Consider the following 26,143-nt stretch of genomic DNA (forward strand, 5'->3'; position numbering starts at 1 on the left):
TTGAGCTGTTATAAACCCCTTCCAGTTTCAAGTTAATTTAAATTATCATTTTTTTAAAAGACTAACCAGATGTCAGAGATACAAGATTACCCTTCTTCATATTATCATAATACTGAAAAAGAAGAGATAACTCTTGCATTTGTTGAAAATGTCAGACAGCAATTTCAACTAATTTTTCCAAAACGTGCAGAGCTTTTCTTGTGCCCCTTCAATGAATGTGGAATTCAAGTTTGCCTCAATTTTTTAATATTTTATAAATATCTTTGAAAATAAAATTGTTATTTGACTTGAAATTAAAAAGAAATTCATTTCAACAACTATTTGCCCAACTGTTCTTCCATTTCCAGAATTATATGAGCTTGAAGGGTGCATCAAATTTGTTGCTGATAGAATCGACTTTCAACCCCTTGAGGATATTTTTAAGATGGTTCGATACTTATTTTGTTGATTATGATGTTTTTAATTAATTATGTTATTCTGAATGTTTTAGCCAACTACGCTTGTATCGCCATACACAACACTGATATCAAAAGCTGGAAATGCTTTTGATATTTCAACGCTGCTTTGTTCTCTTTTGATTGGTATGTTGTTAGATTCAATTTTAAAATTTTATTTTTGAATGTTTTAAATATTTTCAAAATTGAAGCTGCTGGATTTAATGCATATTGTGTTGTTGGATATTGCAATGAATACATTGCGCGAGGAAGTCGCGCGCTTGATTCTTGTGATGCAGCTCAGCCAATACTCCCACCAAAACCTCCTGAAAAGAAGAAACGAGTTCCAAGCTATACGATTGCAAAGCGTTATTCACTTCGCTCTGAATATGATGAAGCAACAAAAAAGGAAGAAGAAGAAAAAGAAAGAGAGAAGCAAAGAAAGATTGCTTCAGGAGAGATGAAAGAAGGAGAAGAAAGCACCACTGGCTCGAGAATGCCAACGAGAGGAGGAAGTCGAGACGCCGGAAAGCGTCAAGGAACCAGAGACGGTTCAAGAGGGGGGGGAGCGTTTGGGTCAACTGCGGAGAAAGAAGAAGAGGAAGACGATGACGACTGGATTGAGGTCGAAGTCACTGACGATGAAGCGGAGGAGGAGGAAGCGCCAAAGGAAGGGGAAGGAGACTCACAGGCTCCAGCGCAGGTGCAATCGACCACTCCTTCAGAGGGAGCAGCTGCGGAGACGGCGGAGCCTCCGAAGAAGAAGACGAAGATTGTGAAAGTGCGAGGACTGAAGCACCAGATGGGAGTGGATGGGCAAGTGCTCACGATGATTGAGCTGGATGCCATTCTGAAAGCAGAAGCAGAGAAAGACGCGAGAGAGAAGCAGAGAAAAATGGAGGAAGAGAAAGAGAAAGAAGAAGAAAGAAAGCGGAAGGAGGAAGAAGAGCGGCGCTTGGCGCTTATACCGAAGCCCGTACATTGCTGGGTGCTTGTGCGCCCAGGTGCGAGGGGAGTGACGAAGACGATGTTTGTTGAGTCGACAACAGGTCGCAGCTTCAGCGTGACTGAGGTGGTGCGGGCGACGGGGCTGAACATCGAAGAGCTGAAGGCGAAGGAGAAAGAGCTGATGGCTATTCTTGCGGAGGAGAAGAAGTTCAGAGCTGAAACGGAAGAGACTCGAAAAGCGATTGAAGAGCTGAATGCGCAGATGCAGCTGGCGACGTCTCCGTTGGCGTCGATGTACCTCGGGGTAGAAAGTGTGTACAACAACAAGAACTGCTGGGCCGCACTCACAAAGGAGATCAAAGACAAAGGAGAGTTTGACATATCTGACGCCGACAAGTGGACAAGCATCATGGTCGAATCGAGAAGGAAAAAGAAGAAACCGCAACAGCCTCAGCCTGATTTGGCATTGCAAACATCTGTTCCATCGTCTTCTTTGCCTTCTGCCAGAGGGGATAACGAGGAAAGTGGAGCGAATCCGGAAGCTTCGAATGAAAAAGAAAAGACTGAAGAAGAAAAGGAAGCGAAAAAGGAAGGCGAAGAGAAGAAAGAAGAGGGAGACAAAGAAGCAGCTGCAAAAGGAAGTGAAGACATGGATGAGGAAGAAGAAGGCAACGACGGAGAAAATGGAGACGGAATGGGGTTGATTGAAGAGGAAGACGAGGAAGATGAAGAAGAGATGCAGGACGAGATTCTGGAGACTCCTCCAACTTGGGTGAAGCCTCTAGAACTGACGCGAGAAGAGCATCATGAGCGTTTCCCTGGTGGAGGAAAGGGAATAACATATGGAACAGCAAAAGAAGAGAAGTTCACGACATTCCTCAACGAAGACGGACTTGTGTCGAGTGTGGAGATTTTGGATACGGACGAAGAAGAAGAAGGAAGAGGAGGGGAAAGAGCACTGGATGCTACTGGAAAGGATTCGTATGGCGGAGGAGAAAGTGTATGGAGAGAGGGAAACGGAAGCTTCAGCAACGACGGCACAGGCGGAAGTGGCAGAGGAGGGAACGGGAATGAGCAGCTTGGCGGGGCAGAAGAAGGGGCAGTTGTGAAGGAGACACGGGAATTCTTCAAAAACAGAAGCGATTTCTTGTCTGTGCGACGCATTCTCTACAAAGAAAATCGAGTGATCTGTGAGTTTGAGCCAGGGCAGGTGGATCATGTGGTGTCATGCATTAACGACGAGACAGTGACGATTCTGAACTTCAGAGAGAATGGAAGGAGAGACGGGCTGGTGAAGCGAGAAGAGCGAGTGGGGAAGAAAGTGATTGAGTATTTCAAGGGTAGAAGCGACAGGTTGATTAAGCGGAGTCACAGTGTGATGAATCCAGATGGCGGAATGGGAGGAGGGATGTTTGGCGATCAACATGGGTGGATGGAAGGAGGCAGAGACAGCAGAGGCGGGATGGGGGGAATGAATGCAGGCAACACAGGAAGAGGGACGCCACAAATAATGCGGATATCAGACGAGTTTGATGTGAACAAGTATCTTCCTCAGGATAAATGGCACACGTGTGTGAAGAAGCGTGTGTTCTGGCTTGATCGAGACGAGCTGCGGGTGAAGGTGGTGATGCATCCACAGAAGGGATATCTGACATCTGACACACGCACCTTCCGTCCCGACGAGGCGGCGGGAGGATTCCAGTGCGATGTCAAGAAGGCTGATCCACTTGCTGCTCGTCCGACTGCAATTGCCCTGCAACACGAATGGGTTGCGCTGGGAAAGGACTTTTCTGCATTGCAGGTTGCTGTGGCTAAAGCAGATGAGGATGCTATTAGAATACTAACAGTGTGCTTTTTATTAATATATTCAATTGCTTTTTTTAACAATGATATGTTATAATAAAATCATTATTTTTATTTTTATTTGTTCGCTATCTCTCAACAATAATCAATATTTTTTCTTATTAATAATTTTAGCACATTGACGAGCTGAAAGGACAGTTGACGCTCCGAAAGAGCATATTTGACACACTTCACTACTCTGTCCAAGCGCCGTTGCGAGCTAGCGACGAGAGCAAAGACAAAGACGGCGAAGCACAAGGCGCATTCGACTATTTGGCACCATTCCTTAAGGATTATGACACATCATCGCCTCTTCTGCCGCACCAGGCGCGTGCTGTTGTGGAGGCATTCAAGCGGCACTTCCAGAACAGAATGCACGAGAGGCTGAAGGTGATGGAGAGGAGGAGACAGAAGTTGGAGCAGGAGGCGGTGGAACAACAGGAGTATATTGACAAGCTGGGTGATCATGCAGACAAGGAGCTGCTGGAGGCGAGTGTGCAGAAGTACGACGAGATCGTCTTCTCCCTCAATGTTGCGAAGCTGCGGCTGAGCAAGTTTAAGCAGGACTTTGACGTTCGCCTCAAGGAGATGGAGAACAAGCTGAGGTCTGATCCACGCCTCAGCTCAATCTACTAACGGTCACTTCTCATTTCTCATTGGCTCTTCTTGTTTCTTTTTATGTTTTTGCGTTCTTGTTACTATTTCAAGTCATTTTATCTTCAAAAAATAATTTTAGTTTTTTATTCCTTTTCATCTCACAAAATTCTCTTTCGATTAATTGCAATTGTTTTTTTCCTGTTGTGTAAAGAAATGAAACAGAAAACGTTCAAATTGAAATGTGAACTGGGGGATGTGATAATTTTTGTGAATAAAAATGCTAAAAACATTGGCAAGGATAAGAAATTATTGTGAAGTGAACAGAAAAAGCTGTAGATAAAAAGTGAATTTAAAAAAAGATTTGAACTTCTATTCTAAATAAAAGAGCATTCACTCTGCTCTTTCATCTTCTCTTTTTCTGCTTGTGTGCTTCGTCACGTGACAATGAGCGTGAGTGTGAGCGCGATGGATGGGATCTCGAACGCGATCTCGAGCGGGACTTGTATTTGTGGTGTGAATGCCTCCTGCTGGTGTGATGCGAAGTGCGACTCTTGTCTCCGTGTTTTGAAGAAGAGGAAGAGGAAGAAGAAGAAGAAGGTGCAGAAGATGAGGAAGAGGAGGAAGAGGAAGAGGAAGATGGAGCAGATGAAAGAGATGATGATGAAGAGCTTGATTGTTTGGAAGGCGAATGGTGACTGCTCTTTGTAGATCTCTTGCTTTTGGAAGATTCCGATGATTTATCTTTCTTATCAGAAGTAGACTTCTTCGATGAACTTGAGCTAGATTGGGATGATGAAGAAGAAGATGATGAAGAAGAAGAACCAGAAGAGGTCGAAGATGAAGATGATGACGATGGAGATGACGATGAGGAAGAGTTAGAAGAGCGAGACGAGTGCGAAGAAGCTCCTTTCTGAGCAGCTTCATTCGAAGATTGCGAAGATGACGGGAACAGCGGAGGCTGTCCAGGTTGTCCAGGCTGCCCAGGCTGCATCGGGGCACCAGGATACATTTGTGCTGGTGGCTGGTGTCCCAGCATCGAAGGGATAATGCGCGGCATCATGCCATCGAGCAACGGGCCATGCGGAGGAATTCCATATGCGCCATTTGCAGCAGGTATACCGTTCTGGCTGGGCGGCTGGAAAGGAGGCGGGGATCCCATTGGATAGCTAGACGCTGGTGGAGCACCCATGTCCTGTGTCTGGAAGAGCGGAACTTTGCCTGGCTGAGCCTGCTGCTGTTGCTGTTGCAGAGATGGGTTTTGTGTTGGATATTGCGGACTTCGCATTGGATAGCTGAAGTTTGGTCTTTGGCCTGCCTGTTGGAAGGGCATTTGCGGGTTTCCCTGAGGCATCATCTGTGCCTGCTCTCCCGGATACATCATTTTGAGTGGTTCTCCGCTTTGGCCAGGCATGAGAGGATATTGTGAAGAGCCTGTCTGTGTTGGAGAAGGAATTGCATGGGAACTCTGTTCGCTGGGTTGCTGCGAGCCAAATGAAGCAAACTGTTGTTCAGATGCAGCTGTTGATGGACCTTTCTCTCCAGCCATTTGTTCAGGTTGCTTCGCACGTATTGGATCTGAAGCGAACGGCTCGTTTCCTTGGGAGCCAGAAGAAGGTGAAGAGGCTGTATTTAATTGCATCATGGAGGCAGATGGTGCAGAACCAGGAATATGAGATGCAGAAGATATTGGAGGAAGTGATGGTGCAGAAACTGATGGAGCACCAACTGGATTTTGAGGAGACGCTGAAATAGTGGAAGGTGACGGAGTTAATGTTGATACCAAAGATGAAGATGAAGATGCACTGGAAACAGAAGGTTTCGTTTCTGTTGCTTGCATTACTTCGAGTTCAAATGCAGCAAAATCTGGATCCAAATCAAGAGATTCATCTACATGAGGCTTTTTCTTTTCAGGTTGAACTGCGAGTGCGGCAATTGGATGTGCCTGTATCGTCGGTTTCTGGAGAAGGGGTCCTGTTCCGCTTAGTGAAACAATTGGTATCACAGAAGATTTTGTCTGATCTTTTGATTGGGACCCCTCGAATTTATTTTTTACATCTGCTCTAAGTGCTGTCTGTTTCGCACAATATGTAAGCCATGTTTCTTCATTGAATCCATAATTAAAATAATCAGTTAAATCAGCGCCTGGTTGATTCCAAGGTTTTCCAGTTTGCTCCAGGTCAACTTCAAAGATTGATTGACCTTTATAAAATGGAGGTGGAGCATTTGGTGCTAGCATTTTTTCCATTTGTGAAGAAAGACTTTGATCGTCTGCAACACTTGGCAAAGAATTTATCAGACTCGTTTTTGTTTCTGGCTTTGATCGAGTTTGGATAACCTCTAAAAAGTATATAAAGTATTTCAAAAAGCAGCAAATGAATTGAAAATCGTTATTAATATAAATGACTTCTTTGTTTCAAATAAATGTTTTTATCATACGTTGAGTGGGTTGTTTTGTGGTTTGAGCAACAGTTTCATCAGAAAGAAATGAATTCTGCAGAGTAATATCAAATCCTTCATCTTCATCAATTTCTTCAACTTTTTGTTCGGTTTCTTGTTGACTCATTTTTTCTTTTCCCCAAAATATTCAAAATATTTTTTGTCAAAAAAGAAAAAATTGTTAAATAGGGAAATGATCGAATGAACATTTGCGAAAACTAATCTTTATCAAGAAATAATATTTTGCAGTTATTTTTAATTTTATTCTTTTCACAATAAATTTTCCTTCAAAAGAATTTTAACTTTTTAAATATTTTTTGATGAATAATTTGTCAAAAAAGAAAAGAGAAAAATGGAAAAAATGAAACAAATAATAATGACAACTGGGAAAATTTGAAGCATTATGAATTTTGTTTGACATAATGCTTTAAAAGATTTGTCATTTCTTTATTATTTTTATTTATTTTTTTAACAAATGAATGGTGGAATTACTATCATGCGTGAACGGAAAACTTTTTGAATAAATCATTGTTTTTTAAGTACAGTCAAAACCGGATATAATCACGTCGAATATAATCACATTCGTTTATAGTCACATTTTTCCATGCACTGACATTTTTGTCCAATTTTTCATTCATTTTCCATCGAATATAATCACAGGGATGAAAATTTATAATCACATTTTAAATTATAATGGGTGATTTTTTCAATGAAAAATCGGTTTTTTGATCAGAAATATTAATTTTTGGATTTTTCAAAAATGTGCTCAAATAAGTCTGAATAATATTATAAAACAATAAAAATTGTTATTTCTATTGAAAAATGTGTATTTGTCAAGTTTTTTTAAAAATAAAAAAATCGACACAAAATTAATTATTTCAAAAATAAAATTTCATTTTTTTCTGTGTAAAGTCACATTGCTTATAATCACAATCGGATATAGTCACAAAAAGTTGTGCAAAAACTGATGTGATTATATCCGGTTTTGACTGTATAAACACACCAAACATTATTCAAAGTCTGAAAACTTTCATTCAAAGTCGAAATTTTTCATTTGAAATCGAGAAATTTTCTATCGAAACCAGAAAATTTAACAAAATAAATAAATGCTTATCAAATACCATTCAACTGATGAATAATTTTTTTTCTTAAGAATTTGTGAATATTTTTCTCAATGTTTGTGTTGTTGTTTTCTGCAAATTTTGAAAATCTCTAACCAAAACAAACTCAAAAATGAATTCCACACATAAATTTAAATATTTGTTTGCATCAATTAGAAATGAGTGTTTTGAAATAATAAAACAAGAAATAAGAGAGCCAATATTATATTTTTTTCCTTCGTTATATTGGTTGAAAAACTAAATTTTTCTTTGGCAAAATTTCAGTGATGAAGAGTGCTTTCAATTGAAACGAGATAAAAAAATATCAGAATTCCTCTCATATTTTCAAAATTTGCAATTAAACAAAAGGAAGCACAAAAATATATCGGAAAAAAGATTGAAAATCATCAAAATAACTAATGACATTGATATTTCAACAATATTAATGCATTTTGACTTTTATTGATTTTTGTCCACTTTAAGAAAATTTAAAGTTTTTCGAACTTTCGACTTTGCATTGAAGTTTTCATATTTGGAATTATTGTTGGAGAAAAGGAAAATGAGAAAGAAGAGAAAGAATTATCAAAAAAATAAATACAGTCAAAACCGGATATAATCACATCAGTTTTTGCACAACTTTTTGTGACTATATCCGATTGTGATTATAAGCAATGTGACTTTACACAGAAAAAAATGAAATTTTATTTTTGAAATAATTAATTTTGTGTCGATTTTTTTATTTTTAAAAAAACTTGACAAATACACATTTTTCAATAGAAATAACAATTTTTATTGTTTTATAATATTATTCAGACTTATTTGAGCACATTTTTGAAAAATCCAAAAATTAATATTTCTGATCAAAAAACCGATTTTTCATTGAAAAAATCACCCATTATAATTTAAAATGTGATTATAAATTTTCATCCCTGTGATTATATTCGATGGAAAATGAATGAAAAATTGGACAAAAATGTCAGTGCATGGAAAAATGTGACTATAAACGAATGTGATTATATTCGACGTGATTATATCCGGTTTTGACTGTACACATTTTGGATAATACAATTTCATTCGAAAAAAGAAATATTCTTCAAGAATAATCAGAAATCCAAATTATAAATAAAGTTTCAGTTTCCTGAAATTTGAAAATTCCGAAATATTTTTATCTGTTGAAATACTAATGTATTCGTGTGATAATTAAAGAAAAATTTGTGAGAATATAATTTTTTTTAAAATAAAATGTGAAAAAAAAGATTGTGCATAATGTTTCTGATGATATCGACTTCTCAATTACAACAAGACAAGAAATCACAATAACTTTCTTGTCAAAGTATCTTTTCTATGATCACTCTTTTGACATTGTTATCTTTCACTTTTAAGACGACAAAATGATGAAAAATCAATAATTGAAAAATCAAAGAAAAAGGTATTTTTGTTTCTCTGTGATTTCTGTAATTTTTTTTTAACGCACAGTCGACATGAAAATAAGAGTTTGAAATGTCAAAAGAGTTGGAATAAAAAAGAAACGAAAAGGGGTAAATTGTCATTATTATCCTTTATAAAGTTATTGAGAAATTGATATGGGAGATTATTTTTGTGAATATAACTTTTTTTGATGTGTTTATTTTTCAATGATTGTCAGTTTTTTGAAAGGAATTTTGCATTTTCATTTTTAAAGAATCACAACAATTTGAAAAACAAATGTTTTTGATTCAAAAAAGATGAAAACGTCTTTTATAACCCTTTTAACTTTTTGGTGTTCTTTTGCTGATATTCAAGGGACTTTTTTAATCCGAAAATTTTTAATGAAATATTACGACATCAAAAATAATCACCCAATTTTTTGAAAAAATCAAATACAGTCTTAACCGGATACAGTTTGCGCAAAAAATACCGGACATCGTAAAAAATACCGGACAAGATCGATATCTCAATAACCGCAAGAAGAAAAAATCTGACGATTTTCCTCAAAATAAACCCCGTCAATACAAACTCAATTGATAAACGAAACTTTCAAAATAGCTTCATTTGTGCTCAGAAAATATATGTATCGAAATCTCGGAGAAATATGATTTTTTGTTTTCCGAGATTTCGATACATATATTTTCTGAGCACAAATGAAGCTATTTTGAAAGTTTCGTTTATCAATTGAGTTTGTATTGACGGGGTTTATTTTGAGGAAAATCGTCAGATTTTTTCTTCTTGCGGTTATTGAGATATCGATCTTGTCCGGTATTTTTTACGATGTCCGGTATTTTTTGCGCAAACTGTATCCGGTTAAGACTGTATTTGATTTTTTCAAAAAATTGGGTGATTATTTTTGATGTCGTAATATTTCATTAAAAATTTTCGGATTAAAAAAGTCCCTTGAATATCAGCAAAAGAACACCAAAAAGTTAAAAGGGTTATAAAAGACGTTTTCATCTTTTTTGAATCAAAAACATTTGTTTTTCAAATTGTTGTGATTCTTTAAAAATGAAAATGCAAAATTCCTTTCAAAAAACTGACAATCATTGAAAAATAAACACATCAAAAAAAGTTATATTCACAAAAATAATCACACAATTATATGGGTGATTATTTTTGAAATCATACTTTTTTTCGGGGTGATGATTATAATGAAAATTCATTGTCAGAGAAAAGGAATTTGTCAGTGAAATGAAAAAATTATTTCTTTTGTTTCAAATGCCAAAATTTTGTGATGAAGAAAGACAGTGATGGTTTTTAAAGGAGTTGTCACTTTTCTGTGTTTATAAACTTAAATTCAAAATATAAATATCAATCCGAATTATTTGATCGAAAATATATGATTTCAATAATAATCACCCATATGAACAAAAAAAGATATGTGCTTCATTGTTTAAATCTTTTTTTGTCATTTTTTTTATTTTAAAAAGAATTATTTGTTAAGATATCTTTCTGAAAAAATATTTTTCTCAACAATGTTTGACGAAATTTTGTTCAAATAAAAGAATAAATGATTCATAAAGCTATTGGTTATTTTGACGTCATTTGGCTGATCCTTTTTGAAATCACACTTCGTTCGAGTTTTGATCATAAAATTTCATCTCAAAAAGATTTTGAAAAATTGAACAAAACATGTTAATACATATTGTTCGTAATGTTGCTTTTATTATAGCAAAATAATTTTTTGAATCCCATTGAAATATTATTTTTGATCAAAACTCGAACGAAAGAATGATTTCAAAAAAGATCATCCATTTCATTGAATTTTTCTTTATTATATTCCATTTTTTGCAATCCAAGTTTTTCAAAATTTGTTGAAAAATTCAGAAAATGCTTTTCCAAGTAAAATAAAAGAATTTTTACAAAACTGTTAATAATGTTTTTGAATCTTTTTTTCCCTCAATTTTCAGTGTTGATTCAGTTTTATAGAATAGAAATTTCCATTGACATAAAAGTTTGTTGAAAAAAGAAATATGAAAACAATTAAATCTATTTTTGGAAAAGAAATCATCAATACTTTAAAGGATGAGAAGTACAATAAAACAATAAATTGAAAAGAATTGACAATACCTGCAAATAAAAAATTAAAAAAAAAAAAGATTTTTGATCAAAAACCTTTTCAAATTTGAATTAACACAAAAATATTTTTGATATATCAAACATAACGGGCTTAAAAACGAAAATACTTATAATAAGGATAAAGAAATATTACAGCAATAAAATAAACGATTCTTCTTCTTTTTTTTTTCAAATGACTGCTCCTGAATCTGCATTAATTCTTTGATTTGACATGTAACTTCTTGATGAGTTTTGTTCAATACGCCGATCATCCTTGCAATTTAACGTGATTCTATTGTCCATTCCTTCTCGTCTCTCTTTCATTTTTTGCCACTGATCCCATTCAGTTGCATTTATTTCTTGAATTCGTTGTTTTTCCTCCTCTTTGTCTTCAGTCGTTTCCTGTGAATCCTCAGCATCTGTCAATGAGATCCCCAGCTGCTCGTGTATAATCCTCATAACAGCCATCCCCTTTGGGTTTTCTGCCTCCGTCGGCTCTTCTCTCACCTGCGCTGTCGCGTCCCTCACACTCTCCATCTCCTTCAGCGCTTCCCTGTGCATCCGCTGGATGCTCTCCTCTTCATCCACCGACGTCACAATCAGATGCGTCTGCGGGCGCATCCTCATCCGCCGCCTCTCTTCAGCTACACTCTGCTCATTCGCTGCCTCCCCAAATGAATTCGCTTCTTGTTCTCTTTGCGTTGCAGACCTCCCTCTTGCAGCACGCTTTGACCTTCCCTGTGGAATGATCCCTCGCGACGACAGAATAAAACTCTCGTCGCCTGACGAAAAAGGCAGAAGACGATCAGTTTTCTTCCAAGGCAGCTGATTGGGCGGTGGGCGCGATGACTTTCCCGAAGTGACAGGCAAACACAAGGCGAAGTCAGCGACGTGGGAGTCGTGAAGTATTTCGTGCTTTTTGGTGCTGAAAAAGGGCAGGCGCTTCCAAAAGGGAAGTGGGTGTTGTGGTGTTGGTGTGGTGGATGTGGAAAGAGAAGGAGAAGGGCTTTTTTTGCAGAGCGGAGGAGAAACAGACTTTGAAGAGACAGAAGAAATGGAAGAATAAGAATGAAAAGAAGATGAGGAGGAGGAGGATGAGGATGAGAATGAGGAAGAGGAGGAAGAAGATGATGATGTGGAAGAGGAAGGCGAGGAAGACAATGAAGAAGTGGGATTTGTGGAATAAGGGGCAGAAGCTGAAGTGGTCAAAGATGGAGAAAGAGAATGATGTGAAATGGCTGATGAATTAGGAGCAGTCTGCGGTTTGCAAGCAAAAGGTGCATGCAACACAGAAGGTGTTAAAGCCTTTGGAGCCAATGAAGGCGAAGGGCTCGAAGAGCGAGAGGGCGAAAGATCAGTCAGACGAGGAGAAGATTCACCGGCTAAGACAGGAGACGAAGGTGAAATGGAGCTTGTTGGGGTGATGAAGAGAGGAGATGGTAGAGGAGAGAGTGAGCGAATATGCTTTTGAGAAAACTGGGTGTTAGAGTTATTTTCAGGTACAGAACATTCAAAAGTGCTTTCTTTCTTGGCTGTGGATTCATCTTCGTTGTGATTTTTGATTGATTTGCTGGAAGGCTGCAATGGAGGAGTAAGAAATCTGGGTTTTATTGTGTCTTCATACGACTCTTCCACTGCTTGCATTAATAATGGATCACTTTTTGTGTTTGCCTCTCCTTCCATAAGTGGGACATCATCAATTTTTGCATCTACAAGAATAGAAATAAATGCTGACTGATTTTTGGCAATTTCTTTAAGTAAAAGAGTATTCTTCCTCTGTATTAATTCGAGAATTTCCAATAAACTTTCGGGATGTTCCTTTATAATCCGTCTGAGTTTGTTTATTTGCGGATGTCTATAAAATTGGCGAAGTAATGGAGTCAAACGAAATTGATGATGAGTTTCATTTGAAGAACAATCAAAATCTTTGGAAGAGGAAGAATCATAAAAATCTTTGGATAACTTATTTTTATTGTCTTTGCTTGATAATGAAAAAGAATTTTCTTTTTCCAAGTTTTTCAATAAAATTGGATCATCTTTGAAATAATAAAACACTGTTCTTCCTTCATTCTAAGTTAAAAAAAGACATTATATCACTTGAAAAATGATCAAAATATCATACGATTAACAATTGTTGAAAAGTTGAATTGTCATTCAATATTCTACTTGATTCAACTAAGAAAAAGTCTTTTGGATTAAGATTTTTAGAATTTGCCAAAATCTGTTTTATTTCTTTCACTGTCAACGAAGGTTCAATTTTCAAAATTGTAGCTTCGTCCGTTGAAGACGAAAATCTTATATTCATCCTCAAATATGATTAAATAGGCTTTCCGTTAAAAATCGAAAATATGAACATAAACAAGTATTTCAATTGAAAATTAACTTTTAATTTCATTTATGCATACTAACAACTTTTAAAAACGTAAAATTTTATCTTCGTAATTTTTAAATTGAGATTCGAGATTTTTATAAGTAATTAAGGGTTTCGACGATAATATAAAATTTTTTGATCAAAATTGATTTTGTATATCCTTAATTAGGAAGTTATTGGTGGAGATGAAATTTTCTCATAACGTGTCATCCAGCCGTCGCAAGTGCAGAAAAGCTCTCTTTTCAGCACCATCACACAAAAAGCGTATTGCTATGTCCATCCATTTATCAAAAGATCTTCGTACAAAATATAAGGTTGCATTTTATCAATTTTCTACTTTTTATCATATTCTGGATCATGGTTACAATTGATTTGCTATAAATTATTGAACATTTTATAGATTCGTTCTCTTCCAGTGCGCCGTGATGATGAAGTGAGGATTATGGTTGGAAAGAAGAAGAACACAGTTGGAAAAGTGATCAATGTTAGAAGAAAGCACAATTACATTGAAGTTGACAGACTTACAAGAGAAAAAGCCAATGGTTCGTACTTGTTCAACGAATTTAAGCTTCAAATAATTTATTTATTTCACGATAATACATTCAAAAATTAAATTTTTATTTTTAAATTTAATCAATTTTTTTTATTCAGGACAACAAGTTCACATCCCAATTCATCCATCAAACGTTGAACTTAAATCATTCAAAATGACGGCTGATAGAAAGAAACTGATTGCTCGTCGTGCTGCTGTTCGTGCAAGAGATGCAGACAAAGGAAAGATTACCCAAACTGAAGTGATGAAACTTGATTAAACAATTCAACACGCTTCACCAAACTTTGACCAAATCACATTCTGCGGGAAATAATTGGGAATAAGGACGGATCATTTCTTTCTTTCAATCTTTTTTTTATATTTAAGCTCTCTGGTTTAAAATATAAATAAAAAACGTAATTGTAAAAATATTCAAAAGACGACATGAAAAATGTGTGGGAATTGTGAAATACTTACACAACAAAAAAACGAATAAACAAAAAGAAAGGATAATATCGCATGACATGTTGAGTGAAAGAGTTAAAATCTCAACTCATCACCAGTCATCATCATTATCGTCAGTATTCCAACCACCAGAACTTCGTATTTTCGTGTTTTTAACTGAAGAAGGAGCGTTCCATTCTTCATCGTTATCACTGTCGCTTTCCCAACCACTTTTTGTTGCTTTTGCTTTCGTTTGAAGAGATTTAACGGGTTTCTTTGATGTTTTTCCTGCTTCATTAGATTTGGTTGTGCTTGCTCCCCAATTCCATTCATCATCTTCATCGTCATTATCATCCTTGCTAACTTCACTTCTTGACTTTTTTTGTTGCTGACTTTTGACTCGAGCTTCTGAAGTGGGCTTTTTATGTTTTGAACTCATATTTTCATCAGAAGAGCTTTCGTCATCTCCCCATCCTCCTTTATTCTCAAACCTTGCTTCCTCTCTCTGCTCTCTCTCTTGTTTCACAACTGGTCCCTTTCTGCTCCTGTCATCGACTCTTTCCTCCTTTTCGTCTGGAACTCCAAGCCACTCCTTCTGCACTTTCTGCCACCACGTCTTTCCAGCAGCCACCGACGACTGGGCAAACCGAGCGATTCCGTCAATAGACGTCGCAATGAAGGCCTCAAAGGAAGTGTCCCCCGCATCTCCGCCGTCCCGCTCCCCGTCTTCCGGATGCGGAGTGCTGCCAACCCCGTCCCATTTTGAAGTGTGTGGTGGAAGACGAGTCGCAGGAACAGCTCTGTCTGCACCCATCTGGCTGCGCGAATGAGAAGCAGTCGAATGAGAGTGTGAGAAGCTGTCGTCTGAGTCAGAATCATCAGAGCTGTCCGATCGGTTCAATGCTTCTTTTTTCTTCTGTGGATTTTGTGGAGATGGCGAGAAGACGTTGTACTGGGCCAGTGCTTCGGCTAAAGATGATGATGCAATTTGCGAAGTGTGAGATGGAACAGAAAGCTGCTCTTCAGATCCAGAAAATCTTCCAGATTTGCCCGATGCAGATTTCGCTGGATGCTGAACTTTTGAAGAAGATGATTGATTAGATTTATCCTTGTGATAAAGAGATTTTGGTTTTTGTTGAGATGATTGAAGCGAAAAAGCAGGAGAGTGAGTAGAAGAAGGAGATTGTGAAGGAGACTGTGAAGTAATAGTTGTCATAAATATAAATGGATCTTCGGGTTCCTCTTTTGTTTCTTCACTTTCTGAAACAACACTAGCATGTTTATCTTGCTTTTTAGCCTTGACAACAGGAGAATTTTCAGTTTGATCATCTGACTCTTGGATCTTTTCTTCCACTTTTGGTGAATCACCCATTTTCGAAGAATTCTCTACAGCAATTGATTGCCTTTTTTTATCCAAAGCTTTTTGAATCTTTTTTTGCAATACTTCACGATATTGTTTTGCTGCCCTTGAAGAATATTTCTTTTGAAGATCAAAACTTTGTTGCGAATCCGTCCATCCATGAGTTTCAAAAAATTCCTTCGCTTTTTTATTTCCTCCCAATTCAAGTGATAAAATTTCAGATTCTCTCAATTCATCAAGATCAGTTGAACTATTTTGAAGAGCATGAAATAACATAAATCAAATGAAATAAAAAGCAAACCGAATAAACGTTTGAGCAACTCCCAGTCCTCGATGAATTCCAGCACATGCAATGCAAATACATACTCCATAAGATGCTGACATCCATCCCGTAGAATAAGCTCCGCAATCAAAGCAATACTGCATAAGATCATAAGCAACAAAATATTCAAAATAATACCCTTCTAAAAGCATCATACTCTATTATCGCGCTGTTGCTTCACAACTGCAAGCCTCTCTTTCCAATCTGGAGAGTCTGTGCGAGACATTTATTGATTTTATTGATCAAATGAACCTATATAAAATTTAAACTATTTGATCAATGAAACCATTTGGAATTTAATACAAATTATTTGATGAATATTTTTCATGTCATTCATTTTATGATCGAAAATTCTCTTTTTTAAAACCTTTTATATTTTCTGAGGTTCGTGTTTTTTGTTGCAATTGATGATAACAGACATTCGCTGGTTTCTTGAACCTCATGGACTAAATTATTCGGTTTTCTAACTCATTATTGCGATCGAAAGAATGATAGATAAAAAATCCTTATTTTGAAATATGTACTATGTCTCTTTAATTTGATTGGTGTTTGATTTTTCAGGTTCAGCTCAGTAAAGAAGTTGAAAAACAACTTGAACAAGGGTTTCTTCATCAAGAAGTTGGAGATCATGCGCTTCAAAAAGTAATTATAGATTTTCACCCTTCTCAAGAAAGTGTTGAAAGTCTTTTTTCAAAACCGCCACATCAAGTTGAATATTTTATTGATTTCAAAACAATGAAATTGATTTCATGTGTTGATAAATATGAGGCAAGAATACGCCGAATAGATGCAAACGCTACTCCAAGCATTGGATCTCCTATAATCGTTTCATTTGTTTGGCCATTCCAAGGTTCTAGGGTTTTTCTTAGAGGATCTTTCGATGGGTGGAAATCAAGTGTTCCATTACAACGCAGAAAAGATGACGGAATTTGGGAAGTTACCCTTTTGCTTCTTCCTGGTTTGTAATTTATATTAGAAAAGATTATATAAGTTTTATTTAACCTTTTGAAAAAATGGAATTTTGTTGTTAGGATTTACTTATGAATACAAATTTCTAGTTGATGGAAAATGGATGCACAGAATTGATGAACACGCAACAAGAGACAAAGAAGGTGTGTATTATTATTTGAAAAATAGAATTTTAGTAATTATATTCAACTTGCTATATCATTGGTTTATTTTCTTTATGAATATTTTTAGGCAATATCAACAATCTTATTCATGTTCATCTTCCTCAATCAGTTGTGTGCTCTCTCTGAACTTCTTCCTGACTAATCATCTCTCCATTTCATCAACTCATCTCATCATTCGTGCGTCTGGAGCGTTCATTCTGGTTCTTTCAACTGGCTCTCCGGAGCTTTTATAATTCTTTTATCTTGACATTTTAAAATGTCATAACTTACAATTATCTTGAAATCTGAAGTATTCAATTTCTGCCATTCTTCTTATTGTGCCATTTTAATCTGTCAATTGCGACACTATCTTTTTCTTCACTTCTGCACAGCCAATCAAAAAATTAAAAAAATATTTTTTCTAATTTTTTTGTTTTCGATGTAGTGAAGTTAAAATAAGTCAAAATTCAAAAATTCAAAAAAATGCTAAGAAAAGTAAAGAACACACAACAAATGTTAAAAAGAAACAAACAAAGTGAGAAAGAAAGCGCCAAAAGGCGAATAAGAACAGCAGCGACCCGCTCTACTCAGTCTTAAATCCATCGAGAAGGCTCTTCAGATCAGCTATTTCAGACATCAAGTCCATGCTCCTGTCATCGTCTTCGTTCTTGCTTTCATTCGCAAAGGAGCTGTTCAGCGCCTCTGGCTGCGGGAGACTTTGCTGAGCGGCAGCTAATTTCGGCGGGTACGAGGCAAACGACGAAGGTGTTGGTGCTGCCGCGTTTTTTGCATAAACAGATGAAGAAGATGTTGAAGATGATGGAGATGATGATGATGGAGATGATGATGATGATGCAAACGAAGAGGCAGACGAAGAAGGATTTGCAGCATTTGTGCTTGTTTCAGATGAGCGGAAGGATCTTTTGTCTTCGACATTCTCAGTCGCAGAAAGCGTGCCAGAAAGGGGATTTACAGCTGGCGAAGACGATGAGAGAGAAGCAGAGGCTGAGGCTGAGGCTGAACCAGAGCCAGAAGAATTAGAATTAGAATTAGAATTAGAATTAGAATTAGAAGAAGAAGAAGAAGAGCGCATTTGTGAGGGATGAACACTGGAGTCAATAGAAGAGGACAGAGAAGAGATGGACATCGAGAGCGATTCTCGAACAGAGGGAGAAGAGGAGGTGGATGGCAAAGAGTTTGAAGCAGAAGAGGAAGAAGAAGAAGAGGTAGATGCTGAAGAAGAAGAAGAAGCAGAAGAAGATGATGAAGGTGATGAGGTTGGAGATGATAAAGGATATCTTGTTGATGGAGGGGCAGACTCATAAACAATTCTTCCTTCGCCTTCGTTTGCCATCTTTTCTGAAGAGAAGTTCAACTGGTTGGAAGAAGAGGCAGAGGCAGAGGAAGGATCAGAGGAGGTGCGAATCGAAGGGACAGCAGACGAAGCGGTGTGTGATGAAAGACTGGGTGTGTGCGACGAAGAGCGCACGTGCGATGGCGAGGCAGAGGAGAAAGGAGCATTCGCAGGTGATGGAGAAGAAGAGGAAGAGGACTGGACAGCAGAGATGATGTATGCAGTGGGCGAGATTGGTGGCTGGGATGTGAATGAGGAAGGGCTTGAAGAAGAAGAAGATGATGATGAGGCTGATGCAGAAGCAGAGGAGGAGGAAGACGAAGCAGATGAGGGCGAAGCCACAGGTCTGCTTCGGATGGGTGTTGTTGGCGGATAAACGGGAGTGGAAGCGGTCGACGACTGCGCCGAAGACGAGGCAGAGGAGCCAGACATCGACGGGCGGCGCGGAGTGACGAGCGAAAGAGTCGGAACAGCAGAGGCAGCGATGCTCTTGTTGAGAGGAGCAGAGTGTGTTCCATTCAAATTCGAAGTCAGCGTCATCGTGCCGAACCCGCTGGACGTCTTCAGGCGGTGGTTCTCTCCCAGCACTTGGCGGTACTTCGCATTCAGCTCGTCGTACAAGTCTTCCAACTCGCCCAGCGCTTTCTTCTTCGACTCCAACAGCTCGTTCGCGTCGCGCAGCTCGTTCTCGAGCTTCTTCATCTGCTGCTCTGTCGCCAGCATCTCGTCCTCTCTCTCCTTTTCCCGCTTCTCCAGTTGCTCCTTCAGCATGTTCTTCGCGGCCTCGCACAGCTCATACGAGTCCTTGATCGACTCCAGCTCGTTCACAGCGATCGTCAGGTCCCTCTCGAGCGAGTTCTTCTCCTCCAGCAGGCTCGCATAGCTCACACGCACCGACCGCGCGTCGCTCTCTGCAGCCGAGTGCTTCTCCCTCTTCTCGTCCAGCTGCCGCGTCAGCGCCTCGTACCGCTCCTTCAGCACAGACAGCTGCTGCTGCAGTGTGGCAATCTCTGCATGGCTCTGTGCTTTGTCTGCTCTGTGCGACGCAATCTCCCTCTGCAGCGCTTCAGTCGCTTTCTGCAGCTCGCTCTCCATCCGCTCGGTCTCTTCTTTCATCTGCTTCCGCTCCGCTTCTGTCACTTGCTTGTCTCGCTTGATCTGCTGGAACAGAATCTCAAATTCTCCTTTCAGCTTCTTCATGTGCTCTACGTCACGCTGATAGCTCTCTTCTTCTTCTTTCTTCTTCTCCAGTTCTTGCACTACATCCTCTTTCTCTCTCTCGACCTGCCCCAGCTGTTCTTTCATCTCCCGCATCTCGTCCTTCATCCGCTCGTATTCCTCCTTCAGCTCGTCTGAACTCATCGTCGAGTTGAACACATGCTCCTGCAGCATCCTCCGTTCTGCCTCTCTTTCTTCCTGCTCTTTCTCCATCTCGTTCGTCAGGTCTGCCACTTTGTCCTGGCTCTCCTTCAGCTTCGCCTCCAGTACAATCACATTCCTCCGCTCAGCATCTAACTCCTTCTGCAGATCCATCATTGCTGCGTGGTGCTCCTTCAGTGTCGCCTCCATCCTCTCCATCAGAGCAATCTTCTCTTTCTCTCTCTCTGTGATCACCTGCGACTCACTCAGCGTCGCTGCTAGTCTTTCCTTCTCGCGCACTTGCATATTCAGAATCTCCTCACGCAGCTTGTCGTTCTGTGCAGACAGGCCATCCTTCGCTGCCCGCTCTTCATTCAGCATCATCCGCACATCACTCGTCTTCTTCTTCTCCTCCTCCAACATGTTCAGATACTCTTTCCTTCTCTCCTCCTTCTCTTTCTCCTTCTGCACTGCCTCATCTTCCATCTCGTGCATTCGTGTCAGCATCGCCTCAATCTCAACGCGGCTGTGCTCTTTCGCTTCTTCAACGCGTCGTTCCATCTCCTTCGTCTTGGCCCGCTCTTCCTCCAATTCGCGCCCTTGCGCCTCCACTTTCCGCTCAAACTGCTGAATTTTAGACAGAATTCCAGCTTTTTCAGCAGACGTGATTGCTTTCTCTTCGTCCAGCTTTGACCGCCCAGCTGCAACCGCCTCGTCGCACCGCTTTCGCAGTTCGTTTGCTTCGTTGCTCTTCTTCTCGATGTCTTCCAGCAATCGTTCGTTCTCCTTCTTCATGTCATTAATGCGCTCTTTCAACAGCACAATATCCCTTTCTCTCTCTTTCATCTCCCGCTCTTTCTCCATCGACGTGCTGGTCATCTCCTTCTCCTTCTCTCTCAGCTCGTCTGCTTTCTTCTTCTCTCCCATCCGCAGCGCGTGGATCTGCTCGTTCAACAGCTGCCTCTCAATTCGGTGTCTGTCCTTCAAGTTCTTAATTTCTGTGTTTGCCTGAGCCAACTCATCAGCCGTCTGCTCTTTTTCATTCTGCTCTTGCCGCTTCTGCTTTTCTGTCGCATGCAGCTCGTCTTGCAATGACTCGATCGTCTCTGACTGCGACTTCGCTGTCTCCTTCAGCTTGTGCAGCTCTTCTTCCATTTGGGCTTGGATGTTCTGCATCTTCTCTTCCTTTTCGGTGTATTCGCGAGCTTTCAGTTCACTCGATAACTCCTTTTCTCGTATCTGCTTTTGCAATTCTTCCACTTTCATCTTCTCTTCTTTCAGCGCACATTCATTTTCCGCATCTCTACGCTGTCTTTCTTCACGTAATGTCTTTTCTTCATTTTTTCTTTCTTCTTCCTCTTCTTCTCTTTGTTCTTTTTCTTTTTTCCATTCTTCTTCCTTTTCCGTAAGCTCTTTTTCGAGATTGTCAGCACGTCTTTTCTCTCTCTTTGCATCCTCTTCTGCACGCCTTTGTGCAGCCAATGCCTCTTCTAGCCCTTCTTTGGCCTCGTGATGTGCATTAACAACACTTGATTGGATGCTTAATGCATCAGCAGCCACTTTCTCTGATTGAGCAAGCTTTTCCTTCGTACTTTCGAATTCTGCTTTGATTTCTGAAATTTCTTTTTCCATTTTTTCTATTTGACTGTCTTTCTTTAGAAGAGAATGCGAAAGAGTATATATTTGTTGCTCATAACCACCAATTTGCTTTGTACTCTCTTCAAGAGTTTTCATTTGTGATTCATGCTGCTCCATCAGTTGTTGAAGATTTGATGTTAAGAGTTCGTTCGATCGTTTTGCTTCTTCAAGTTCTTTCGTCATTTCTTGATTTCCGCTTTCCAATTGTGCTGCCTTTTCTGTTAAGGCTGTGATGTCTCTTTCTTGTGCCTTTGTTTTCTTTTCCAAATCTGATGCAATTTTTCTCATGCGAAGTTCTTCGTTTGCAATTTGTTCTTGCGACTTTTGAGATGAATATGCTTCTGATTCAGACTGTTCAAGCTTTTTTTCTAATGAAGATAAAAGTTGCATTTTAGCCTCGTTGTCTTGTATGCTCTGAGCTAATTGTTGTTTCATTGCTTCATACTCATGCAGTATATGTCCCTTTTGCAAAAGAATTACACAATAAAATTTATTAGAGTAAATAACTGATTATAAAAATTAAATTACCTTTTTCTCCCCAAGACCTAGTTCTGCGGCTCTAGAATCGAGTGCCGCCTTTAAAACTGACACATAAGCGCGAAGTTCTTCATTGTCTTTCGTGAGACTTTGAAGAGATGAGAGCATTTGTCGCTTCTCTTTATTCAAAGAATCATCTTGAATTGCAGGTTTCGAAGTTCGCTAATAGAAATGTATTGTGTTCAAAAAACATATATATATTACATGTGATAAAAAGAAAAATATAGAAAACCCGTGTCGATGTTGAATGCATCTTTCAGATTTGAAATAAAAAAGGCGATCTAACGATCAATTAAAGTTTAAATTATATATAATTCTATTGATCACAAAAATTTAAAAATTCATTTGAAAGAAAATAAAAATGATGAACAGCAATACAACATTAAATCTCACAGGAAATTAATAGGAAACATTTAAATTAGCAATATTTTGTTTTTTCACGTGAATAATTTGGAAAAAGAAAACTTGAAATTCGAGAAGAGCAAATGAATAACTGAAGATTACTTCTACAATGCAAATGGATTTGAATTCTTGGATTCTTTGATTTGGCTCATATGTCCAATGCGCAATGACGTATTTTTATGTTTTTTCCTTTTTTTGTGTAGCTTATCATTGTTGTTATTTGCGCTGCTTTCAAAAAATGACTGAAAAGATGGCTTTGAAAATGAACGTCTCCTTTTAAAAAATTTTAATTTTTGTGCTGCCTTCAAAGAAGAACAGTGCAATTGAGCCAATAAGAAATTCGGATCAAACGCAAACGGAGTAACAATAATTTGGCTTTCCTTTTGATGGGCAAAGCTTGGCACAGCAGGCAAAATTGCATTTGACTCGCTTTGTGGAGGAGTTGGAAGAAGAACTTTTGGTCGATTTGTAGCGACTGTTGGAGGCTTGTCATCTGGTTGCAAGATAAACTCCACAGGCATAAGGGTGTCTCTAAAAGAAAAATCAGCTGATGAAGATGAAGATGAAGATGGAGATGACAATGGTATGGTTTGTCTTCTGAAGAGTGAGAAATATTTTGAGAACTGAGAAAATTTTGGTTGTTCTTTCACATTTCCTTTTGAAAAAACCACACACGGATATGTTTCTAATCCAAAGGATAGATTCTTGAAATGTAAATCAGACTTTAATTTGTTGTGTTCTGAGTATAAATTCGCTCGACTTTCTTCTCCCGCTTTGCCAATGTGACTTGGAAGTCTGCAATCAGTTGCATGTAAATGATTGTGAATGGGATGAGGAAACATTTTAAATTGATTCGATTGCATTGAATTTCTCTTCTCTTGTTCACCTTTCGCTGAATCATCTGATGCCAACAAATTAATTTCTTGTTGTCCAACTGAATTTTCAGATAGTCTCTTTTCTTGAGAAATCATATCAGAGAAAGATTGATGTTTCAAATTATCACAGTTCTGTTGGCTTATGTTAATCATGTTATCCTCAGCTTCTTTTATAGATTTACCATATTCTTGCTGAACATATGAGCTATCAAAAGTGTTTGAATTCTCCAAAGCATCTCGTTTTGACTGTAAATCTGACTCTTGTGCCAGATGTGCCAAATCAGAAAGAGATTGCTCTGAAATTGCTGCCAATGGAACTTCATTAAGAGGATATGTTTCGATCAAATCAAAATTCACCGCGTTTTCATTCAAAGATAAATATCCGGTGCTTTCACTTTGGTCAAACAGTTCCTTTGGTGCTGCCTCTTTCTTAGGCGAGCGCAGCATTGCACTAAAGTCAAGATAGGTCGGATCGCCTCGCTTCTTCCGCTCTTTTTGCTTCCATTTCGTGTATTCAATCAAATATCGGTCCAGATGCGTCAGCTGCCCGCGCTGAGCCTGCTTTTCGAGCTTCTTTTCTTTCCTCGCTATTTCCGTCACAAGCTCGCCCCTCTCTTTTTCTGTCATTTCTTTGTCTTCGGCGTCTCTCAAGAGGCTCTTCAGCTCCTCAATCGTGAAATGACCCCACTTGCTGTGCCCTGCACCGTCCTCCTCTTTCGCCTTCTCACACATCATTTTGTACTCTGCTTTGTCCCACAGCTCTTTTTCCTCATCATCTGTGATCCAGTCTTTTCTGACCCATTCGCCATACACTCTGAAATGCCTTTTGGCATCTTCCAATTCCCTTTTGACAATCAGCAATTTTGCCTTCTTGTCTTTTTCTAGTTGACTCATCTTCAACAAATTGTGTCGTTCTAATTCTGAATCTGCTTCTATTTCAGACAAAATATAAGGAGCTGTTGTATTAGTAGTAGAAGAAAAAGCAGAGTTTGCATATTTTTGACTGTATTCCCCTGTCTTTGATGAAAGCTCCAGATCTTTCCATTCTCGAATCATTTTTTCCTTCTCGTACTCAGCCATTTCAGATTTCCGCTGGCCATCAATCTCCATGTCGATGTCGTGGCACATCTCTTTTTTCTTTGATAGAACAGGATGCCATTCAAGAAGTGCGCCTTCTGCATCATCAGCTTCTTCTTCTTTGACTTTTTCTATTTCTTGTTGTTGAATTATATTATCTGAGCTAATTAATATTGCTGGTTGGCTCTTTTTAGTGTTTAAAGGAAGAGGATGATTTACCGATATGTTAACTTCAGTCATAGTCGCATTTGGTTTCAAAGTTGTGTTTTCTGATTTATGATGTCTTAGGATACAAAGAGAGCGAAGCTCAGCAAAAAGGTCTGGAGCAGTCAATAAATATACAGGACGATCTGCATCTTCAATGACAATTTTTGATTTTTGTTTTGCGACTTTTGTTTTATCACTATAAATTTCTGGGTTGTTTTCAGAAAAATGTTTTTCTTCTTTTAGGAACGGAACTGAGAAATCTTGTTTTTTCAAAGATGACTCTTGTTGTTTCTTCTGGTCCGTTTCTGTTATTTTCTTATGAAAAATACTATTTCTTGCTGTGTTATTCAATGAAGAACAAGACATCAAACGAAAAGAAGAAGAATTTGAAGATGATGAAGACAAAGAAGAAGAAAAATATGGACGATAAGAAGAATATTTTATTCTCGACATCATGGAAGAAATATGTGCGCTTTCATGTAATGGTTGAGCAACCCCACATTGAAAAAGTGAAGTTGTATTTCCTTGGCTTGTTATTCTGGAACGAATATCAAGAAAAGGAGTTGAAGAAATGTTTTCAGTTGATGCTTTTGTTCCTAAATTTTCATCTTCCGTTGAAATTCTCTGTATAATTTTTATAATATTGATTCAAATTATTAAATAACAAAACGAGAAAATAGAAAATATGAATAACTGTAACAAAGTTGTCAAAAGCAAAAAAATACACTAAAATTTTCGATGCTCTTCATCTAAAAATTATTATATACATTAACATACATCCAATGGCCATGAGTCTTTTCTCATAAACAAATATTATCAATAAGATTGTTCCATAAACAAAATTGTGGGCTATTCTTGTGAAAAATGAAAAGTTGAAAAGAGAGTAACTTTTGTTGTTGTAGCATTGATTTCGCGAATAATCAAAATGAAAATAAAAAATAATGAGTCAGATCATTTGAATTTAATGATCTTGAAAAAGCGAGTGAACAGAGAATGGAATCGGAATTAAATCAAACAGATTTGCAATGATTCTATTTCTAAACCATTCGCAAGAATAATGATTTTGTTTCAATGAACAGCTTATATTCATACAAATATAAGTTGAAACAAATTGTTCTTTTCGGGGCATTTTTGCTGAAAAATGATAATTTTTCTTTGATATAGCAAAATGTTGTATATAGAACATACATAAATTAAAAATCAATATATCTGTATCTTTGTTGAATCGAAAAATGTTCTCATTGTTTAAAATAAAAGATTTTTTAAAATTAATAATAGTCAGAAATAGTGCATCCAATTATAGTTTCTTCATTCTAAATCTTGGGCATTTTGTTTGTCTTGACCAAAAAGAAGGGTTTGAACAGTATACTTTGAGCAAAATTCCGCCTCCAGTTTATGTTCTTGTAAAAACATCTCAGCAAGTTGCTCTCTTGACAAATTTTCGAAATGCCTTTTTTTCATAAAATACCAACTTTTCCATTGCTTCTTGAGGCTTTTGCTGGGTTCATCAAAACTCCATAGAAATTTTTTTTGTAAATGAGTTTTAGCAAAGATCCGTTTAAAAATCAACATTCTTAAGCTTTTGTACCTTTTTTGGGTTTCCTTTCGATGAGCGAGAGTAAAATTACTATATCTGCGAGATGAAAGCTGCAAACTGAAAAACAAAGG

General features: G+C 38.0%; 8 protein-coding genes across 8 annotated transcripts; 3 read left to right on the top strand and 5 right to left on the bottom strand.

Annotated features, from left to right (window-relative positions):
* Nucleotides 1–22: 22 nt before the first annotated feature.
* Nucleotides 23–4,067, top strand: MONOS_11527 (putative dynein regulatory complex subunit 7). The gene is made up of 5 exons (XM_067864065.1): nucleotides 23–228; nucleotides 302–427; nucleotides 491–581; nucleotides 647–3,228; nucleotides 3,360–4,067. The coding sequence occupies exons 1-5, from the start codon at nucleotides 70–72 to the stop codon at nucleotides 3,858–3,860; spliced, it is 3,459 nt and encodes a 1,152-aa protein (XP_067721160.1). The 5' UTR covers nucleotides 23–69; the 3' UTR covers nucleotides 3,861–4,067.
* On the bottom strand, nucleotides 3,988–6,443 carry MONOS_11526 (putative pre-mRNA 3'-end-processing factor FIP1). Its single transcript, XM_067864064.1, has 2 exons — nucleotides 6,258–6,443; nucleotides 3,988–6,158 (listed from the first exon to the last, which is right to left on the bottom strand). Exons 1-2 carry the CDS (start codon nucleotides 6,382–6,384, stop codon nucleotides 4,225–4,227), a joined length of 2,061 nt encoding a protein of 686 aa, XP_067721161.1. The 5' UTR covers nucleotides 6,385–6,443; the 3' UTR covers nucleotides 3,988–4,224.
* Nucleotides 6,444–10,803: 4,360 nt separating this feature from the next.
* MONOS_8915 (uncharacterized protein) lies at nucleotides 10,804–13,356 on the bottom strand. Its single transcript, XM_067879364.1, has 3 exons — nucleotides 13,291–13,356; nucleotides 13,008–13,211; nucleotides 10,804–12,955 (listed from the first exon to the last, which is right to left on the bottom strand). The coding sequence occupies exons 2-3, from the start codon at nucleotides 13,188–13,190 to the stop codon at nucleotides 11,075–11,077; spliced, it is 2,064 nt and encodes a 687-aa protein (XP_067721162.1). The 5' UTR covers nucleotides 13,191–13,211; nucleotides 13,291–13,356; the 3' UTR covers nucleotides 10,804–11,074.
* Nucleotides 13,357–13,409: 53 nt separating this feature from the next.
* On the top strand, nucleotides 13,410–14,270 carry MONOS_8916 (putative 60S ribosomal protein L26e). Its single transcript, XM_067879365.1, has 3 exons — nucleotides 13,410–13,570; nucleotides 13,657–13,798; nucleotides 13,908–14,270. The coding sequence occupies exons 1-3, from the start codon at nucleotides 13,442–13,444 to the stop codon at nucleotides 14,066–14,068; spliced, it is 432 nt and encodes a 143-aa protein (XP_067721163.1). The 5' UTR covers nucleotides 13,410–13,441; the 3' UTR covers nucleotides 14,069–14,270.
* MONOS_8917 (ADP-ribosylation factor GTPase-activating protein 1 or 2 A) lies at nucleotides 14,198–16,140 on the bottom strand (the record flags this gene model as incomplete). Its single annotated transcript, XM_067879366.1, has 3 exons — nucleotides 14,198–15,842; nucleotides 15,894–16,012; nucleotides 16,072–16,140. 3 exons carry the CDS (start codon nucleotides 16,138–16,140, stop codon nucleotides 14,345–14,347), a joined length of 1,686 nt encoding a protein of 561 aa, XP_067721164.1. The 3' UTR covers nucleotides 14,198–14,344.
* Nucleotides 16,141–16,239: 99 nt separating this feature from the next.
* Nucleotides 16,240–17,439, top strand: MONOS_8918 (putative 5'-AMP-activated protein kinase, regulatory beta subunit). Its single transcript, XM_067879367.1, has 4 exons — nucleotides 16,240–16,372; nucleotides 16,476–16,872; nucleotides 16,946–17,026; nucleotides 17,115–17,439. The coding sequence occupies exons 1-4, from the start codon at nucleotides 16,322–16,324 to the stop codon at nucleotides 17,171–17,173; spliced, it is 588 nt and encodes a 195-aa protein (XP_067721165.1). The 5' UTR covers nucleotides 16,240–16,321; the 3' UTR covers nucleotides 17,174–17,439.
* Nucleotides 17,440–17,609: 170 nt separating this feature from the next.
* Nucleotides 17,610–22,167, bottom strand: MONOS_8919 (uncharacterized protein; the record flags this gene model as incomplete). Its single annotated transcript, XM_067879368.1, has 3 exons — nucleotides 17,610–21,839; nucleotides 21,906–22,076; nucleotides 22,147–22,167. 3 exons carry the CDS (start codon nucleotides 22,165–22,167, stop codon nucleotides 17,610–17,612), a joined length of 4,422 nt encoding a protein of 1,473 aa, XP_067721166.1.
* A 435-nt stretch (nucleotides 22,168–22,602) lies between these two features.
* MONOS_8920 (uncharacterized protein) lies at nucleotides 22,603–24,931 on the bottom strand (the record flags this gene model as incomplete). Its single annotated transcript, XM_067879370.1, has 2 exons — nucleotides 22,603–22,618; nucleotides 22,674–24,931. 2 exons carry the CDS (start codon nucleotides 24,929–24,931, stop codon nucleotides 22,603–22,605), a joined length of 2,274 nt encoding a protein of 757 aa, XP_067721167.1.
* Nucleotides 24,932–26,143: the final 1,212 nt, after the last annotated feature.

This window comes from Monocercomonoides exilis, assembly GCF_001643675.1.
Source record: "Monocercomonoides exilis strain PA203 chromosome Unknown scaffold49-690789, whole genome shotgun sequence".
NCBI lineage: Eukaryota > Preaxostyla > Oxymonadida > Polymastigidae > Monocercomonoides > Monocercomonoides exilis.

What these genes read in the sequence shown, in the direction of transcription:
- MONOS_11527 (XM_067864065.1), top strand. Translation starts at nt 70, where the DNA reads ATGTCAGAGATACAAGATTACCCTTCTTCATATTATCATAATACTGAA. An exon ending in TTGAGGATATTTTTAAGATG is followed by an intron (nt 428 to 490) that starts GTTCGATACTTA and finishes TGAATGTTTTAG; the next exon opens with CCAACTACGCTTGTATCGCC. An exon ending in GCTTTGTTCTCTTTTGATTG is followed by an intron (nt 582 to 646) that starts GTATGTTGTTAG and finishes TCAAAATTGAAG; the next exon opens with CTGCTGGATTTAATGCATAT.
- MONOS_11526 (XM_067864064.1), bottom strand. Translation starts at nt 6,384, where the DNA reads ATGAGTCAACAAGAAACCGAACAAAAAGTTGAAGAAATTGATGAAGAT. An exon ending in CACAAAACAACCCACTCAAC is followed by an intron (nt 6,159 to 6,257) that starts GTATGATAAAAA and finishes TATACTTTTTAG; the next exon opens with AGGTTATCCAAACTCGATCA.
- MONOS_8916 (XM_067879365.1), top strand. Translation starts at nt 13,442, where the DNA reads ATGAAATTTTCTCATAACGTGTCATCCAGCCGTCGCAAGTGCAGAAAA. An exon ending in ATCTTCGTACAAAATATAAG is followed by an intron (nt 13,571 to 13,656) that starts GTTGCATTTTAT and finishes AACATTTTATAG; the next exon opens with ATTCGTTCTCTTCCAGTGCG. An exon ending in TACAAGAGAAAAAGCCAATG is followed by an intron (nt 13,799 to 13,907) that starts GTTCGTACTTGT and finishes TTTTTTATTCAG; the next exon opens with GACAACAAGTTCACATCCCA.
- MONOS_8918 (XM_067879367.1), top strand. Translation starts at nt 16,322, where the DNA reads ATGATAACAGACATTCGCTGGTTTCTTGAACCTCATGGACTAAATTAT. An exon ending in CTCATGGACTAAATTATTCG is followed by an intron (nt 16,373 to 16,475) that starts GTTTTCTAACTC and finishes TTGATTTTTCAG; the next exon opens with GTTCAGCTCAGTAAAGAAGT. An exon ending in TACCCTTTTGCTTCTTCCTG is followed by an intron (nt 16,873 to 16,945) that starts GTTTGTAATTTA and finishes TTTTGTTGTTAG; the next exon opens with GATTTACTTATGAATACAAA.
- MONOS_8915 (XM_067879364.1), bottom strand. Translation starts at nt 13,190, where the DNA reads ATGAATATAAGATTTTCGTCTTCAACGGACGAAGCTACAATTTTGAAA. An exon ending in CTTTTCAACAATTGTTAATC is followed by an intron (nt 12,956 to 13,007) that starts GTATGATATTTT and finishes TTTTTAACTTAG; the next exon opens with AATGAAGGAAGAACAGTGTT.